Source organism: Protopterus annectens, chromosome 4.part0 (genome assembly GCF_019279795.1).
Source record: "Protopterus annectens isolate FY-2018-M chromosome 4.part0, PAN1.0, whole genome shotgun sequence".
Classification (NCBI taxonomy): Eukaryota; Metazoa; Chordata; order Ceratodontiformes; family Protopteridae; genus Protopterus; species Protopterus annectens.
Window position 1 is genome coordinate 519,376,682 of NC_056733.1, and position 19,494 is coordinate 519,396,175.

The 19,494-nt window shown below is 43.1% G+C and overlaps 1 protein-coding gene across 1 annotated transcript in view; it reads right to left on the reverse strand.

The window, feature by feature from the left end:
* Positions 1-19,494, reverse strand: part of DDX54 (DEAD-box helicase 54) — an 841,349-nt gene that overhangs the window by 466,063 nt on the left and 355,792 nt on the right. Inside the window, 1 exon segment of the mRNA XM_044068440.1 lies at positions 8,620-8,754. Coding sequence (XP_043924375.1) covers positions 8,620-8,754 — 135 coding nt within the window.

The window sequence follows — 19,494 nt, forward strand, 5'->3', positions numbered from 1 at the left end:
AGCTGGAACCAGAGGAATCGGAGTAGTAAGTTCTAAGCCATCAGAGGAGGAAAGTTTGGTGGAGTCTTGGGAGAGAAAGCCCCATCTCCAGAAGGGAGTAGGGCCTGGGAAGAGACAGAAAGACCCCTAGCCACTAGGAACGGATCCACCAACCTCACAACATCGACTTCAGTCAAACTCCTGGAGGAATGAATAAAGAAGCCTGAGGGAGATTCCGGTCGGTCTAGGAATGGACTTGGGAGCTGTCCCACAAATGGGTCAACTGAAGGGGAATATCTTGACCTGGCTACAGTGATGATATTAGTGTTTGGTATGGGAGGTGGTATTGGTTCCAAAATTTCTGGTAGTGTCACAGGTGGAGTCGGTACCGACAAGGAAGCTGGAGTTGTCGGTACTGAGGTGGCTGGAACTGAGACCTGTGGTGCCAAGGTAATAATGGCAGAAGGTGCTGAGGAAGTCTGTTCCAGAAGTTTCTTAGTTTTACCTTCGGTTCTGCTGGAGGAGTGTGAGCCAAAGATTTGTGTTTCTTGGCTTCCAGAGCCGAAGGGGACGCAGGCACCGAATGACTCCTCTTCTGTCCAAGTTCAGATTTAGAAGGAGAGGGGGAGGAAGGTGATGATGTGTTGGACTTGGACAGAACCTCCTCAAAAAAAGACTTAATTAGAACTTTTAAAATCAGTTTTTCCTTTCTATGAGGGCCTGGTGTCACAATGTTTAACAATTGTACAGTCTTGCTGGAGATGCATCGGGGCCAAGCAGTACATACAAGAAGAATGCCCATCAGAGTTGGGCATCTTCCTACCACAACCTTGGCATTGTTTAAACCCAGTTGTCCCTTTGGATTTATCCATCATGTTGACTATGGAAAACAGTTGTCAACACACACACACACACACACACACACACACACACACACACACACACACACACACACACACACACACACACAAGGAATAAGAATGGCTACCAACAATGGAAGGGCAGAACTCCCAAAAAAAGATAGGGAAAGTGGTACCAACAATGGTAGTCAAAGGATACCGCAAGGTAAACACAGCACACACACTCGTTGAGAGAATGGCGAGATAAAAACTAGACAAAAACAAGGGAAGAACTACCAGCGATGGTAGAGAAGAACACCAAAGTGTAGGGGAGAGGGATAAACAACGTAAGGCAAGAGGGTAGAATTAAATTCAACTAGAGGAATATATAAATATCTAAGTAATAGTACAACATAAAAATTAGAAGAAAATTTTACTTAGCTGACAAGAGAATCTGGCTGACGCATCTTGCGGCAAATGAGATCTGAGGTAATCTGGAGAGGGGTATTATGGGTAGAGAGACTTTGCTCGAGAGGTTTTGGCTTCAGCGAGCTATACAACAACAGAGTCAGTTCTGAGGATCAGAACAAGGTCCCAAAAGTCAAGGGTAAATGAAGATCGATAACATCAGATCAGTATTTACAACCATAGAGTCTTGAAAACTTGGGAGTTACTGCACTTGAAGTCATTTTAAAGTTGACTTCTATGCTGCTATTGTGTCCTGTTGACCATTTTGCTAGTACCTGAAGCCCCGTCTACAACTTTACACTTTTTATTCTGGTGAGTTTTTTTTTTTTTTTTACATTTGGCCGGCCAGTCAGTCACTCCTCCTGAATCTTCAGGCACACTCAAGGCACACAAATTGCTCTGCTCCTGTACGAGTCCTCAGGTACCTCTGTAGTTTATCTGAGTGGGTAAAACCTTTGCCCAAAACAACCAATTACAAATGAATGGCCTCTGGGCAGAATGCCACCTCAGATGGGCTTTCAGCAGCAACATTTTGCCATAAACCTTGCCACAGCCAGGAATGTGACATGTACTGCTACTTCATCTGGCGCCACTGCCAGCATCTCCTCACCGTCAGTAGGGACTTGGTACTGAGCAAAGCTGCAAATTGGGGCTGGCACTGTGAGAAATCAGGATGTTCCCAAGTATTCCTACAGCGGTTGTTTACCTTCCATACCCCCTTACATTTCTATTCCTTGTATATACTAACCTCACAAACACTGCACCATGGAATTGGGTAATACTCTTAAGACACCAGTCTTGGAATGAATATATACTCCCACATTTGCACTTGCAGGTCAGTTCTGAGAACACAATTACAGTTCTCAGACATTCAACAGGTAACTGGGCTGGGGTTATTCATACAGCCGGTCAAATGATTTTACTCTGTAAGCAACAGGGGCCCCTTTTACTGCACTCATAGTGTACACACACATGGTAGTTGTAAGGGTTCCCTTATAAGTTCATCTGAACTAATTTGTAGAACTAACTGGGACAAAGTAGAGCTCCCTTGGCCACAGTGGACACAGTAGTTTTTATCTTCTAGATCATTCTCAGAAGATAAGGAAATAGAGAAACATACACAAACAGCTCATTCTCCATAGAACATGGAAGGTATTAATTGCCCAAGTGCCTCCTATGTGGGCACCTGTACAAAACTTCCTTAGCTCAGGATTTTCCTGACATGCCAATAGATCCACCTTGGTTCACTTGAATTATACATCTGTGCATAGAAAACCTGTTGTTCAACTTACATTCATACAGGCTGGATAAGACCTGCTTAGTAGTACTGTCTATTACAAGTTTCAATATATCTAGGTGTTACAACTGCTTTATATTAGGGTCATCTTTTATTTTACATTAACATGCTTGTTCACCTGGCTGATATTCCGTCTACCATATGCCTTCATGTAGATACAGTGCATCTCCCCCTCCTCCTGAAGTAACTATGAGGACCTCTGCACTTAAGAGCTAAGTACAGTCTGCTATCACAAACGACAGACTGTTTGTGGATTGGCCTGGACCTAATGAGTCTACTACATGAAGTCCCTTTAGATATGGGTATCAAGAATAGCTCTTTAAGGGTGATGTTCCCACAGGGTTCTGTGGTATCGCTGTATTTTCCTCATTTAAAGTGCTGCATAAGGAACAATCAGAACGGAGTAGTAGTCTAATGACTTCAGGAATGCTTCTTCTGTTTCAGGTGAGTTTTTCAAGCCATAAACACAAAAACTCAAATGTATAACCCCTTTCCTGAGACAGGAACAGCCTGCCTGTTCTGATATCTACCACTGTCCCTACAAAATTACTGGTGGTTGCTGGTATCCAGCTAGATCTGTGCTAGTTGAAGAGATGTTTGTTCTGAAGAGAACATGAATGATGTGCTGCAAACATCAGGGTAGCTCCTGCAGCAAATGGACTTGAATTAGGCAATCACCCAAGTCTGAGTAAATGTGGATTTCTTTTCTTCCAAAATAGGCAAACACTGGGGGGGGGGGGGTCAGCATTTGGTAAACTCCCTAAATACAAGAAGCTGGTATTACAATGCTCTCTCCCCGTTAGAAATCAGAGAAATGGTCTGTGCTCACTGTGAGCTGGTATGAGCAGACAGGCACCGTTCCCTTCCAGAGTTACCACCAATGCATCTTACAGAAAAAAAAAAACACCCCAAAACTGGACAATGTGTGTGTGTGCTTGAAACTGAGCGCCTGTATGTGCATTTCATTGTGCCTTGACAGTCCATGCACTGCTAATACCACAGAATTACAACTGCTGCTTATATTTTAATTTTACCCCAAAATGGACATTATGGGGGGGGGGCTGCCATACTGTTTTTCACAGTCTTTGTTCTCCTTCAAGAATGCAGTTTGATCCTTGCAATATAACACAGCCTACACTAGGCATACTGTTGAGGAGATATCTGAAGACTCTGTTTAATTTCACCACTGTTACAGGGTAAGATGTGGTTTACTGCCATGTTCAGAGTCGCACAGTAAGTAAGCAGAGGTGGGGGGGATTCAAATCCTGGACTACATCAAGCAACTCAGAAACAACTTATAATCCTTAATCTTCTGTGGTAACCAACTGCAATGTGCTTTTCTCTTTTGGATCCCCGATAGAGAGCTAGTGCCACCTACTGAAACCACTGTTGGTGCTTCTTTTTCACGAAATTACTCCCGTCTGTATTTAATGTTAAGTTGGAAAAAGCCTTACATTTTAACACCCTTATTAAATTATCACTAAATACATAAGCAAACATACATTAATAGAAAAGAAAACAAACCAGATTGTTTCCAGTTACTTTCATTAAACATCACATAGGTTGTTTTTTTATAACTATCCTCAATCCAACATTGCATAAATTACTCAATTCCTGCTTTCCATTGAACCTCACTTCTCCTCCAGAATATTATTCTGCATGTATTGCTCCCACAATTTTTATGAAACTTGCTCCTTCCCTTTTCAAAAGATTCCTCTTCCAATAGTTCAAATGCAGTTGGTTTGGACTTTGAGTTTCATTTTCTAGCGATTGCTTTTTTGGCAGCCACCGGAATTAAACTTAAGACCTTACTATGTCTAGGTAGCTCAGATCCTGTGCCCCTGTTCAAAAGAATTATTTCCTTAGTTACACCACTCACTCATCCAATACTTCTGGCAGAGCACTTTGTAGGGGAATTTTTAGTCTGCCACCTCATTACACTCCCAAAACATATGTTCCCAGTTATCTCTTTCTTCCTCATCACACCTCCAATGCTTGTCATATACATATACCTGAGCAAAAATTATCTGGCATCTGCCAGGGGTATATAAATACCTATGCAAAAACCTCTAAGCAAAAATCCTAAACCTTTGACTTTGTTGCATACGTGGCAGCCAAACAGATGTTCTCCCATTGTTTCCTTGTAAATTACTAATCTCTCTTCCCAATGTTTTCTAACCTCCTTTGATAAATAATTTTATTCATCATGCAACATTTTATTTGCACTTCTAATAACATTTTTAACAGCAGCTTTTACAGCGGTTCTAGATTCAAGTAAAAACTCTACAGAGCAGGTCTTTCACTTAGGATCTCCTTATCCCTTTCTTTTTGTATATACCCTGATATCAGTCTCTGATATGGAAGGCAGTCTCTAGCCTGCAGTCCAAATCTCTCCTTGACTTCATCCCATTCTATTACTTTTCCTTCTCTGGTTATTTGCTCGCAGTACCTTGGTTCCATTATCAGTTTTCTCCAATAAATTCCATCTCCCGCTTGCCTATTCTCTCTACCCCTACTTGCAGTCATTTCTACCAGCAAAAATCTCATTCTCCATTCTTGTGTTGGCTTAGTACTTAGAAAGCTTTCTCCTAATTTATGATATAGAACACACTGTATCATTAGTGTTATGCTCCTTAAGGATATGCATGCAAAATCCCACTCTCTCCTTATTTCTTGAATTTCATCCCTGTTTCATCATCATCCTTTATCACTTTGAATGATAACTTTCTGTTTGTGTTAAGTACAGCAGCCTTAAGTGTGTAGCGCCCAGATTAATTAATAAAGAGCTGAAGGCATCTGTGTCGCAACTTCTAATATGGTTGATAAAAATATACCTAACCTATATATAAAACCGAAAGGACTAAAGATTTTCACTGCTTCTACCTTACTATTCAGATCCATAAACAGCTTCCAGTTTCTCAGTTTTTGTATTGTCCTTTGGTTCATAGGTTGGTACTAGGCTATCAGCCCTAGGGCCTATACAAGCCTAGCCATAACAATTCCCTGGCCATTTCTTCCCACACTAGTTACTTCCCTGGACCCCTGTCTAGCAGGGCGGCTGGCGTGATCCCTGGGGTGAATTTCCTTTCTACCATCCAATCGTTAAGGTTCCTTTTGAAGAGGGCCAAAGAGGCACTCTGCTTGACATGTATGGGCAATCTATTCCAGAGTCTGGGGAGTCTCTGGGTCAGGAACCTATCCCTCCAGCATGTTTGTTTATTGTGATGACAAGGTTTAGATCCCTGGAGCGTGTGGCTATGAGCTTATCCTTGTCCATGGCTCTGGAGACTGATTCGAAGAAGTCAATCAAGTTCAGGAGACAAGACCGGCCCTTCACGAACCCAAACTGGGTGGGGTCCAGTGTTTGAAGGTTGCCAATGTCTTTGTTTATAAGTTCCATGATAATACGCTTCATGGCCTTGCAGATAAGGCTTGTCAGACTGATGGGACGGTAGTTTCCGGGATCCAAGGTGGATCCCCCCTTGTAGAGTGGGATAACTGTAGCTGTGCGCCACTCAGTGGGCACGAAACCTGAGGTGAGGCTATGATTAAACATGACACTTAGGTGAGGTGCCAGTTCATATTGTAGTTCATGTAGTACACAGCCCGGGATGTCATCTGGTCCCATGGATGCTGTATTCTTAGCTTTGGAGAGTGCGTTTTTTTACCTGTGTAGCCGTTATTACCGGAATTTGGCAATCTTCCGGTATTGAGATGGGCCATTTAGGGGGTGAGAGGGGGATGAAGTTAGCACTGAATCGATCTGCCAGGATATTGGCAATATCCTTGGGATCAGTATATTTAATGCCATTCTGTTTTAGCTCAGAGCAGATCTGAGCATTGCCATTTAGATTCTTGACATAGTTACAGAATGCCTTGTTGTTGTCTTTGGAATCTTTGGCAATTTTATCTTCGTAACTAGCTTTGGAGGATTTTATGAGGGATCTCAGTTTCTTACTGAGGCTGGTAAGGAAGTTTTTTGCATCCTGGGATTTTCCTCTTTTCTGCAACAGTTTCTTCCTTTTGTTGCAAAGTTTTTTATGGCAGGGGACCACCAGATTGGCTTCTTTTTTTTGGATGAGAGCATCTTGGTTCTATTTGGGATGGCACGATTTATGCATGAGTGGATGTGCTCGTACAGTGCCTTAGTGTAGGGTTCAGCAGTTGAACTTTCAGCTCCCATCTGCATGGGTGTCATGAAGTTTGTCACTTCTGACTTGAGTAGCATGAAGTTGGCTTTGGAGAAGTTTTTTATGGAGGTTTCCTTACTGGGGGGTGGGGGTGGGATGTGGATGTTAAGGGTGATTAGCTTATGGTCAGACGTGACTAACGAGGGGGTGACCATAGGTGTATAGCATCGATTTCCCATGTTGGTAATGACCAGGTCATTGTTGTGATCCCTTTTTCTACGGGATGTTTTCTATTTTACAAGGAGGTCCTGCCACTGAAGCAGAGAGCTCCTGGACTAGAGTCAATTTCTTATGTTCAAGAAGGCTTTTAAATTTTGGGCCATCCAACAGTGCATTTTTCAGCTGAAAGTAGCGAGGTGTTGACAGTAGGAAACAGCTACCCCCAAACAAAACAGACACTGTTAAATGACAATATTTTAGTAGAAACAGTCTTCCTCAGCCAAAGTCAATTTTTCTGGAACATCACTAATCTCAGAAATGTGCTATACACACAAACAAAACTTTAATACAATAAATGCTCTTCCCGTAGTATAGAAAAAAGGAATAGAAAAGGCTCCCAATTACGACTGCTCTAACAGTCACATGGAAAATACTGGTGAATACAGACAGACTTGCAATTAATTACTTCCTATAACAAAATAGATAATAGAGCAGCTCCCAATTACTGACTGCTCCAACAGTCACATGGAAAATACTGGTGAATACAGACTTGGAATTAATTACTTCCTATAACAAAATAGATAATAGAGCAGCATGCTTTCCCTTTAAGCCATTTCTCAGATAACATCCTGGGGTAGGGAAGGACACCAGCTCTGTGCTGGTTATAGATATCCATGAGCTATGAAAGACAAGAAGGCAGAATATACCAGCATCTAATTCCAAAAACAGATGTCTACCAGAAGTTAATTCCCATGGATAAGCACCTACACTGCATCAGTGACTTCTATAATAAACTTCAAAAGTATTTCCAAGCACTGATGCAGAAACATTGGGTAATCTTGCATATAACAAACCAGTTAGCTGAATGCATACAAACGCATGTCATAGATTTGCTTTTAGGCCATGGCTGGAAATGCTCCCTGGACTAGTCCAATGAATGGGTTAACAAAACACGCACACACCCGCAAATAAGTAAATAGATGCAAGTGATGAGAAAAACGGAAGCATGGCTGCCTTCTCCCCAACAGAACAATAATCTCTCTGCCTCATTGTACATTCTCTCTAGGTCTTGTACCATTAGTATAACATAAGGTGTCAGAGAGACAAAACATACTAGTGGTATGTTGCAAAAATGCAGTTTTCAGCAAAAGTTAGTGAACAGCTATCAAAAGCTAAAAATCATACATCTAAAGGACCTGGCAATATCACTGAATGCATCTTAAATAGCATGACTTAGCCACTGCCATCAACACTGACCCCTATGCTACTAATGGACAGAGGTTACTCCTAAATGCTTTATCCCACAAATAGGTCCCCTAAAATTAACTACAGTACAATCCCAGTTATTCTTATGAGGGGTAATATATAACTATCAACCATGTAGTTGTTAAGACCAGTCTAACACCAAATGGGATAGGTTAATTCAAGCACCAAAAGGGAAAATAGCTTGGGTTAAAATGGCCTGCATAGACAGCTAGCCAAGTACTTACCTATGGACCTATAAAAGTACTTTTCAATCTTAGATCTTACTTGCTTCTTCATAAACTCCTTTCCTTTCAAGACTGTTTAAACATCAGCCATGTGGTGCAAACAAGAACTCTGTGTATACAAAGTGGGTTACAGCTTCGTGATCACAAGTGTCAAAAGTACACAGACTGAAGCATTGAGATGAGGTGACTGAACATACCTTCCATCTTTTCACCAGGGCTTACCAGGCGAAGGGGCCTTCCCAAGAAAAGATGCAGATCAAAGACATATGCTGCTTCATCTGGTGCCACAAGAGACAATGCAGTACCACTTCTACCGGCTCTGGCAACTCGACCTGCAAAAAAACAACTATGCATTAGGCGCAATGTCTTTACTTTCTGCATTCATTTCAGGATACTTTCACACTGCCCTTTCACTCAACTCTACAATGTCTGATAGTATGAATGAATTTGTGCATCTACAATCAAGCCGACAGTCGAAGACTTGTGAAATCTGAAATCAACCATTTTACATCTGTTAACAGAAACTTGTCACACAGGCAGCATCTGTAGACATATGTACTCTTACCTCCATGACATAGCTATAGCATATATTACTTGTCCAGCACAAAACTAATGGTATTCTCACGTATATCAGAACATCAGAGCATTAAATCAGTGTGACACAACCAATCACCTTCTTTAAGTAGGACAACATTTTTGTGAGAATTTCCCATAAGGCACAAGTAACCACTATTGTAAATATATGAGAACACCATGTTATCCTGGCACTGAAACTAATTATTCATGTTTTTTATTCTCATCAAGTAATTAAATACAGTTGGCAAAAATACTAGCAAACTAGTAGAAATAACTGTAATACCACATTAGCATGGTCAGTGTGCATATGAGGTAGTAGTGCCCCCCCCCCCCCTTTGTTCTGCTTATGCAGCTAGGACATATCCAAGGTACTGTCCCAATCACTACCTGCAGGGTGCCTAGACAGAAGACCATTTTGAAAATGTGGATGGCACACACAGTCAAATCACTTTACCATTTACACATACCCATATTGTAGGCCACTTTTCCTGTGTGGATTGCGAATTTGGGCTAATGAAATTCACCAACAATTACAACCAAATGATGTAGTACGAACATCTATTTACCACACAAATCTAAAGAAAACACTTTTAAAGGAACCCTCTTGTATACATAACACTATCCTTATAAAAATATTCTAACCCCACGATTGCACAAACTTCAAGTGCAAACATCTGTAAACTGGTAACATGTTTGTGCAAGTATTCTGGTACCAGAAAAAAAGTGAAAAAACTGCAGCAGCTGTTATTCACAAAGGTAAACACTTAATAAAAATCAAAGAATAAACCTCACTTAAAGACTGCCGCACATCAAAATCCTAGAGAAGGATAGGCATCCACTGTTCAAGCATGAAGATTTCCCGTGCACTCCATGAAGTTCATAACTGAAAGTTTTAGTGTTTGCTATACGTGCTTTGATGATCTTTGTAAAGAAAAAGATCATGTGCATGGTCATATTTGGAGGAATTTTTCTGCTGCAGGCAAACTTACTGGTATCTTTTTATCAATCATAATACAAGGAAAAGAAGACTGCCCAACCTGGAGTACTTACAATTCTTTGAAGGAGCCTAAAAGAAACAGATGTTCTCTTATGATCAAGCAACTGCTTACTTCCTGTGGCAAAAAAAATGTTCTTGGTGTGGGGAGGAGACCATCTCTGTAACAGTGATATCCAAATGTTCGTGACATCAGACTGGAATAATTGACACCAACTAGAGTGTAATTCCATGTATAAAGAATTAATTGGAGCAGTGATCCTCATGATTAACCTCATCCTTCTACCCATACATCCATTTATCTGTCCATCATGTACCCACCCAAGACTGGCAACTAATTTAATCTAAACCATATTCACTATACACTGCTAACTCTCTTAATAGATCACATTATTTTGAATCCCGATTCCAATACCTAACGGTTTGCACCAGCACTCATGTTAACCTGTCATTGTTCATCACTTACTCAGTTTTTTTTTCCAAAATGTGTTGACCAACAGTAAAAATACATCATTGCCTACTACTTGTTACGTGTCCACTGAAGACCTACCGAAGTTTCTACCATACCTGCCAAATGCTACTCTCTACCACAGCCTATTAAGTACCAGCTCTTCACCCAAACCTCTTGCACCCTCAGTGCTTGTTAACGCTCTTATCTGTCCCTCCACAGCCTAACGCATGACACACACAGTTAAATACTGAAGACTTTCACTGAACTCTTCCAACTTACTGATCATAGTGTACTTGAAACCCTAGGAAGGAAGTGAAACAAAAAAAAAGCACGTAGACAATTTTAGTCCTGCAAGAGTAAATTAAAGAGTTGAACATCCTTTTTTTATTATTTCTAAAACAACAATATTCTTTTCCCAGCTAAAATAGTTCTGCATTCCCTGTCATATGCACACAACACCCCTATTCTGCTCTTAGGCCTACAACTCCCACATATGATATCAAGCAAAGAAAAATTCACTTTAGCTAGGAACTGTAATTAACGGTTAAAGAACAATGGGTAATGTACAGTTTAAAAAACAGATTATAAAATATTTATTTACTCTCTATACAAATGGGGAAGTATATCTCATTTGTGCGTCCTTATCAAACAGTACTGCATATAAAATGTTTTTTCACACACAATAAAGCCAAAATGAAGAGTCATATTTTAGTGGAAAGACAATGAAAAAAATGTCTTCCACGGGCAACATCAGTTTACTTATTTACTTTAGAGAATACACATATTTGTTTTTGAGTGTTCTAGATAACCATAACAATTTAGTAGACAGTTTACAAAACAAAACAAACTGAGCCATAGACATCTGGGCATACTCTGTAGCAGTTGAAGCAACTAATTTTCAGCTCAGCAAAGACATGAGAACCCCCCCCCCCCCCCAAAAAAAAAAAAAAACTTATAATCTTGCTCTTAAACCCTTTTTCATTCATGAATGAAGTGCCAACTACTGTATGGTCCAGAAAAAGGCAATATGCAAGCCCCACAGCCCCAAACATAGTAAGAGATTAAATGTCTATCTTAGCTTCTCTTCAGTGGATTTGAAAAGCTATGTGGTACAAACCCCAAGTTCAAGACCAAATCAAAAAGAAACATTCATTATTAATCACAAAGAGCTGAAATGGGATTTCAAAGTTGGAATTTGTAACCTTAACTGAAGGCAATCTCAAAAAAAGAATCTCCACATTTCAGAAGTTTAGTGAGCAGGAAGTTTACCGATATTAGGTACACTCATCTCTTAACAGCTCTGTATCCAACATAAGAAGCCCTGAAGGTAAACTTGGCAGATGTCAACAGGAGAATTGCAGAAGCAAAATCCCTCTCACTTTTGAATACAAACAGAACACTGTCAATCATCAATGAACAGATGACCTAAAAAAATCTTCCTGTTGGAGCAGTCCCAGAAGAAGGCAGAAAGAAACAGTGTGTATGTATGTATATGTATGTATGTGTATATATATATATATATATATATATATATATATATATATATATATATATATATATAGTTAGTTTATACACTGGATTAAGGAAAGGACTCGGATCATTAACCATTTTTCAAGTAGTATTAGCAAGAAGACAAGTTCCTAACCTTGATGAGGATAGCTAACCAAAAAGAGGTAAAGAGCGCTTTCAGGTATAGAGGAAAACTGCATACAGCTTGCACTGATAACTCCATAGAAAACCATATGGAAGAGGCATTAATTAAAGGTCAGAAGTAAAATCGTATGCTTGCACTGATAATGCCATAGAAAAACCATATGGAAGAGGCATTAATTAAAGGTCAGAAGTAAAATCGATTTGTCTCAGGAAGAGCTCTCTTAGGTTTGCAATATCATCTTGAGTCTTGAGCAAAGTTGTCAAATGAAACAACAGAGGAAAATACAAAATGGACCTGATCAAGAAGTTATGTACTCACCATAACGTTCGATGTATGTAGTCCATCTCGCCTCACATTCTTACCCGTGGGTTTGGTGCCAAATATCGGCCCGACTCGGCCGATTTTTACTAGCTCAAAGTCTCTCATTGGCTGGGCTAAGAGGGTATCCCATGGTGCACTGCTCCCTATCCCCAGATCTAGTTTGCTGCTAAACAATATATATACTTCATACACACCTCACATGCATATAAACAATCACTAAAGAAAGGGACTCAGCAGGTGACAACCTTTACTCCAAATCTTATGCTCTAAATCCTCCAGGCAGGGGGAAGGTGGGAGGGTAAGTAAGAATGTGAGGCGAGATGGACTACATACATCGAACGTTATGGTGAGTACATAACTTCTTGATGTTATGTAGTCCTATCTCACCTACATTCTTACCCGTGGGACAGCGTCCCTAGCACCTACATCCTGGGTGGCTCATAGGAAAATACTCCTGAGAACTGTGGAACCAAAGGAAGATCTGCTCCTGGAGACCACGTCCAATTTGTAATGAGAAACAAAGGTGTGGGGAGAAGCCAAAGTAGCTGCAGCACATATATCATCCATTGACAATCTAGCTTGATAGGCCGTGGATGTGGAAACAGCCCGCGTAGAATGTGCCTTGACTGCAAATGGCAAATTTTTATCTCCTGCCTGATAGATGAAAGAGATGCAACTGGCTATCCATCTAGACAGCGTAACCTTGGATATCGGAGAACCCAATCGGTTTTCCGAAAAGGAAACAAAGAGTTGTCAGACTTCCAGATATCTTTTGCCCGGTGTAGATAGAAGCATAATTGTCTATGCACATCCAATTGGTGAAATCTAAATTCTGCCTTGTTAGAGAAGTGGGGAAAGAATACTGACAGCTCAATGGACTGATTAATGTTAGACACAGAAGCCACTTTAGGAAGAAAGGATGGGTTTGGTCTAAGAGAGACCCTATCTTTGTGAAAGATTAAATATGGGGGTTTGATGGAGAGGGCTTGAATTTCCGAGACCCGTCGTGCTGAAGTGATTGCTATTAAAAATGCTGTTTTCCATGTTAAGAATTTTAACTCACAGGTAGTTGCAGGTTCAAAAGGTGGCAGTGTGAGGGCTTGGAGAACAAAATTGAGGTCCCAGCGCATGACGGGTTCGGGCACTGGGGGACAAAGTAACAGGGTACCTTTGAGGAATGCTTTGCATAGTCTGTGGGCCATAAGACTAGGTTCATTCGCTACGTGGAAATTAGATATTGCCGCCAGTTGAACTTTGATTGTGGCTGATGTGGATCCCTGATAGAAAAGCATTGACAAGAATTCCAGAACTGAATCCATCGGGGCTGTATAAGGATCGATACCTCTAGTATGAGCCCAGATGGAAAACCTTTTCCATTTGCTAGAGTAAATCTTTCTAGTGGATGGCTTATGGGAGGACGATAGAATATGGACCACCTCAGGTGAAAAATTATGACGTCTGACTAGCGATGGAAGTGGAGTAGCCAGGCTGTCAACCGGAGTGTCCTCAGAGAGGGGTGGAACTGTCCCAACATGTGTCAGTAAATCTGGTAGAGGGTCCAAAATCCAAGGAGTGTCCACAACGTATGGTTGAAGAAAGGGAAACCATACTTAATGAGGCCAATGTGGGGCAATCAGAATCATTCTGCTTCCCAAGGATTGAGCTTTCTGACTCACCCTTGAGAGAAGGGGAAATGGAGGGAAAGCATAACACAGACCGGAGGGCCAATCGTGAACCAGAGCATTCCTAGGTGATTCCCCCTGTGGGGGGATCAGCGTGAAGTAGTTGCTGCATTTCGCATTGAGAGGGCTGGTAAACAGGTCGCAGCAAGGCTGACCCCACTTGCTGAAGATTCGCTCTGTAACCAGGCGATTCAGGGACCACTCGTAAGGCATAAGTATTGGTCTGCTTAGCCTGTCTGCTATTACGTTGGACTTCCTTGGAATGTGCGTTGCCACCAGAAATCGTTGGGAAGCTATTGCCCAATTCCACACTCGCATGGCCTCTCTGCATAGGGGGGTATGATCGTGTCCCCCCTTGCTTGTTGAGATACCACACTACTGACATGTTGTCTGAGTGAGCAGGTTCTGAGCAATAGTCCCTAGAGGAAGAACTTCCTGAAGTGCCTGCAACGCAAGAAGCACTGCTCTCATCTCTAGGACATTTATATGCGAATGTATCTCGTGTTCTTGCTACGTGCCTTGGACTGTCCTGCCGAGATAATGCCCCCCCACCCCATCTGGGAGGCATCCGTGGTCACTGTGGCAACAGGGACAGGAGGAACGAAGGGCTTTCCCCTGTTCAAATTGTTGGTGCACAGCCACCAACAGAGGTCCTGCTTGCACCTGTCTGTGATTAAGATGGGATGAGATAGTGGGAGTCTTTGTAGAGAACATTGAACAAAGAGGAGCCACTGAAGAAGTCTCATGTGTAATCTCGCTAAAGGGACTAGCATGATAGTCGCCGCCATGGTCCCTAGGAGTTGTAGAACCAATTTTGCCTGCGCTTGTCTGAGTAGCATCAGTATATGAATTTGTTTTGCAATACAGTGATCCTTTCTTGTGATAGGAATGCTAGCATTTGAATGGTGTCCAGCTCTGCTTCTATAAAGGTGACACGCTGTGAGGGAAATAAGGCAGATTTTTCCCAGTTTATCATTATGCCCAATTGGTGACAGACTGATGGCAGCGTCCCTTGTCTGAACTAGTTGATGCCTGGTGGGGGCGGTAAGGAGCTAGTCGTCCAGGTACGGAAACACCTGGAATCCTTGACGTCTCAAGTGAGCCGTCACCACTGCCATACATTTGGTGAACACCCTGGGGGCTGTGGTGAGACCAAAGGGCAGGGCTCGAAACTGGAAGTGACTGGCTCCCAGCCGGAAGCGTAGGTGACTCCTGGATGCTTTGTCCATTTTGATATGGTAATGAGATCGATGGAGCACATCCAAACTTCCTCTCCCAACATTGGGAGAATTGACTGTAGAGTGACCATATGTAACTTGGACTTGTGTACGTAATTGTTGAATTGACTGAGATCTAGTATGGGTCTCAGGTCCCCTGTTCTTTTCGGCACCAAAAAGAATCTTGAGTAAGCCCCTAATCCGATTTGGTCTGAAGGGACTGGTTGGATGGCTCCTTTTTCCAGCAGCTGAGACACCTCTGAGGCTGCTTGATCCCTTTGACTGGGTGGAACATCTGGGATTTTTCTTATTGGCAGGGGTATTGAAGAGAATGGGATGAGGTAACCTCGGGAAACTATCTTTAGTACCCATTGGTCCTGGGTGATGCTCTCCCAAGCTTCCAGGTATAAGGAAATTCGACCCCCGACTGGCTCCGGATAAGCGTAGTTGGGCACACCCTCAGGAATGAGAGTATGGAGAGCCACGAAAGGAGTCGCGGTCTCCCGAATTGCGGGGGCCCCCTCTGCCTCTGGGGCGCCGTCTCAATGAGTAACCCCCCCTCCCCTGCCTCTGGAGGGGGGGTTCACCTTGTGCGGCAGAAAAAAACCTCTGTGATTTCTTAAACCACATCTCTTCTCCCCCCCCACCCCTGGGCCTTGGGATAAGGACTAGTAGGAAGGGAAAAACAGACCCTGATGGCAGACAGGGTCTTTCCCTCTTGCTCGCACCTGGTGAGCGTGTCTTTCACTTTGGTCCCAAACAAGGAGGAACCGTCAAATGGGGAGTCAGTGAAGGAAGACTTGAAGGCCTCCTCGAAGTGACACAGGCGCAGCCAGGCTTGCCTTCTAAGGGCAACCCCTGAGCTCGCCGCCCTACTCGCTCCCTCAGCCGCATATGAGATGAGCCCCATGGGCGAGTTTGTGATGGAGTTGAAGGTAGAAACCTGTGCATTAACCGTCTGAGCTACCGCCTCAGGTATGTTACCCGCAACAGTATCTCCCAGTTCTTTGAGGAGATCTCTCTGGAGCAGAGTGAAGTGAGATAAATAATTCAGAGACCGTAAGGTGAAGGTTGCTGAAGATAGGGTACGCTTCCCGTACCAGTCCATGGTCCTAGACTCCTTGTTAGGAGGATGGACCGATGAGGAAGATTCTGCAATTTCCTTCTGGGTGGCTGCCGCCACCACCATGGCATCTACCGGGACTCCTTTTGATAGAAACTCTTTTCCCTGGGGTGCGGACAGGAATTTGTTGGGACGCCTGGGCACGGGCTCTACAGAATCAGGATTTTCCCACACTCTTCGACAAATGAGGTCAAGCAGTTTGTCGAAGGGTGGAGACACCCAGGAGGCGGAAGGTTGAGCGCCAAAAGCCTTAAGGAATACTGACTCCTCCTTGAAAGGAGTTTTGGAAGGCCAGCTTCCTCTTTGTTTCAGTATCTTCAGGATATCGGAGAAGGAAACATCATCAGAGGAAGAATTGGGGGACCCTTCCGATTTCTCGAGGTCAGTATCGGAGATGAGAGACTCATCCTGGGAGTCTATGGGCTTCCTCTTGCACAATTCCTTTCTAGGGGGCTCCTCAGGCAAAGATTCTGGGAGACCGTCAGAAGGTTGGGGACCACTCGTGGGGGTGTCCTTAGGGCCTGGCGCTCTGCTGTCCAAGGACAGGTGTGTCAGAGGCTCTCGCCGGGGTGGTGGGGGATGGAATGACCGACCTGGGTGATGTAGCTGACGATCTTGCCAGCGCGCTCCGCATGGCCTTGAAGGCAGGTCCTCCCAGATCCGAGAACCGACCCGCCTCTGAAGCCACGACCGGGATCCCCCGAGCCGATGCACCAAGTGGGAGACTCTGAACAGACAGCTGTCCCGAAGTATCCCCCTCGGGCCCGACCGAAGAGACCCGAGTCTGGAACCCTGTGGACGGAACCGACATGGTCGGAGCCGAAGTCGGCACCGATAAACCCAAAGGGGGTATCGGAGCTGGTGCAGGAACATCACTCGGAGCGGAGCATACCGGCTCCGACGACAAGGATGTGCTCTGAGGAGGAATCATCGAAACGGTCATGGTAACTGGCTCCGGAGCAGAGTGGGTCGGAGCCAAAAACAATTTGGCCAACACCGGCAACTGCAGGAGCCTCTGCACTACCCTGTCAACATCCAAATCAGAAAGCCTGGAGGATTTGGAGGAGATAGATGGAGATTGGGATCTCTTGTCCGGTGAACCAAGCCTGACACTGGGCGATCGGCTCCGAATGGGCTCAAGGATAATTGGAGCAGACGCCGATTCGGTTAATACAGATACCTCCTGCGGCCCCGAAGACAGTGGAGCCGAGGAGGTAGAGTCTAAAACTGTAATCTTCTCCGGAGGCTCCGAAGTGGCAGATGGAGCCGGAGACCTTTTCTTGGACTTGGAAGCTTTAGACTTAGTACTAGAAGCCGAATCAATAGCTTCCTCAAAAGATGGTTTTAAAAGTCCCTTTAATATTAACTTGTTTTTTCTCTCCTGGAGCACCCTAGGACTGAACGCGTGGCAAAAGCTACACGACTCCTGTAAATGGATGGCTCCAAGGCAGTAGACACACACAGAATGTCCATCCGTGATGGATATTTTATATCCACATTTGGAACATTTCTTAAAGCCGGAAGGCTTATGTTCCCTTCTGATCTTTGGACATTTTACAATGAACGGTAAAGGAGGCCTAGATGCAACTCGCAAAAAATGGCAGGAAACACCACACGATTTTGAATACCAGATACAAAAATCAAAAGGCACACTGAGAACCTCTAACCGAAATGGTTCACACAAAAAAGACACACCAGGAAAAGCAGTACTAGCCACACACACCAGAACCTCTAATTGAAACGGTTCTTCAGGAAACACAAAGACCAAAGGTTAATTCAACGACAGAGGGGAGGACTAGGTCTTCTAACTAAAACGGGCTTAGCCCGCTGGAACAGGAGGGATACCAGACAACTAACACGCAAGCACTGAAATACACACACAAATTAGCAATCAGCAAGAATAGCTATTAAAATAGCTTTTGGGTTTGAATAAACAACTTTCTTAAAGAGAAATAGTAAAAAAAGAGGGTACTTAGCCACAGCCAAGCAAGACCACATCCGAGCTATACAAGCGGCAAATGAGATCTGGGGCTAGGGAGCAGTGCACCATGGGATACCCTCTTAGCCCAGCCAGTGAGAGACTTTGAGCTAGTAAAAATCGGCCGAGTCAGAGCCAATATTCGGCTCCGAACCCACGGGTAAGAATGTAGGTGAGATAGGACTACATAACATCCATCATTATGGAAGTTAAGTGAGAACTTTGCTCGTTTCTCTATACAGGTGTAAATGGGTGCTGACTGGACTGTTGACCCTGTTGTCTCACAAAGGCAGGCCTCTCCAAAAGTTCTAATCTAAAAATGCACCCTTGGTTATTTAATCACATGCTTGTGAACTTATTACAAGGAAAACTTTAGCTTGCAGTTATTAAGGTAATGGTATTCAAGCTACTATAACTTAGTAGCACTTAATTTTAGGAATGCTTTAGCCTCCTTAGCCTTTAGTTTTCTGTTAGCTTTGGGAAGAATTCAGGACAGACAAATATTGGGGACTGGGAAGAATTACAAATTTCCCCTTTTCCTCATCTTCAGTGTTATCTGAAATCTGGAGCCATTTGGCTGGAACTGTTTCAGCAATATTAAGTTGCTGTCCTTGTGTAAGCAGACATTCAGATTGAGAAAATTAGTCAAGTGTAATATTTTTGTATACTCTAGAAGTCATAAATGTTTGTTGCGGACTTTTCTTTTAAGGCAAGTTGCAGTGCTGAAGTGACAACAGTGCAAGTTTGATTTAATTATCTTTCAGTATTATATTCAAATTTGCTTAGTGGATCGTATTACTGGTCAAATGACAGGCATTGACTTCTCACTGGGAGCAGAAGTTATCTATACTGACTGGTTCCCCTAGCTCAGTCCACATGCAAGATTCATTTCCAGTGAGTTTTCTTTTTAGTCTACTCACTTACCTAAGAGATGCAGGATTGAGCTCAAAACAATGGAGCAATGTTATGCCAGTTATTTGGCAAAGGTTACTCTGATGCACTGTTTTCTGTAGACAGTGGTCTTTAGTCAAAATCGTATACAAGATTAGCATACCGTGTTTCACAGGAGATTGTTT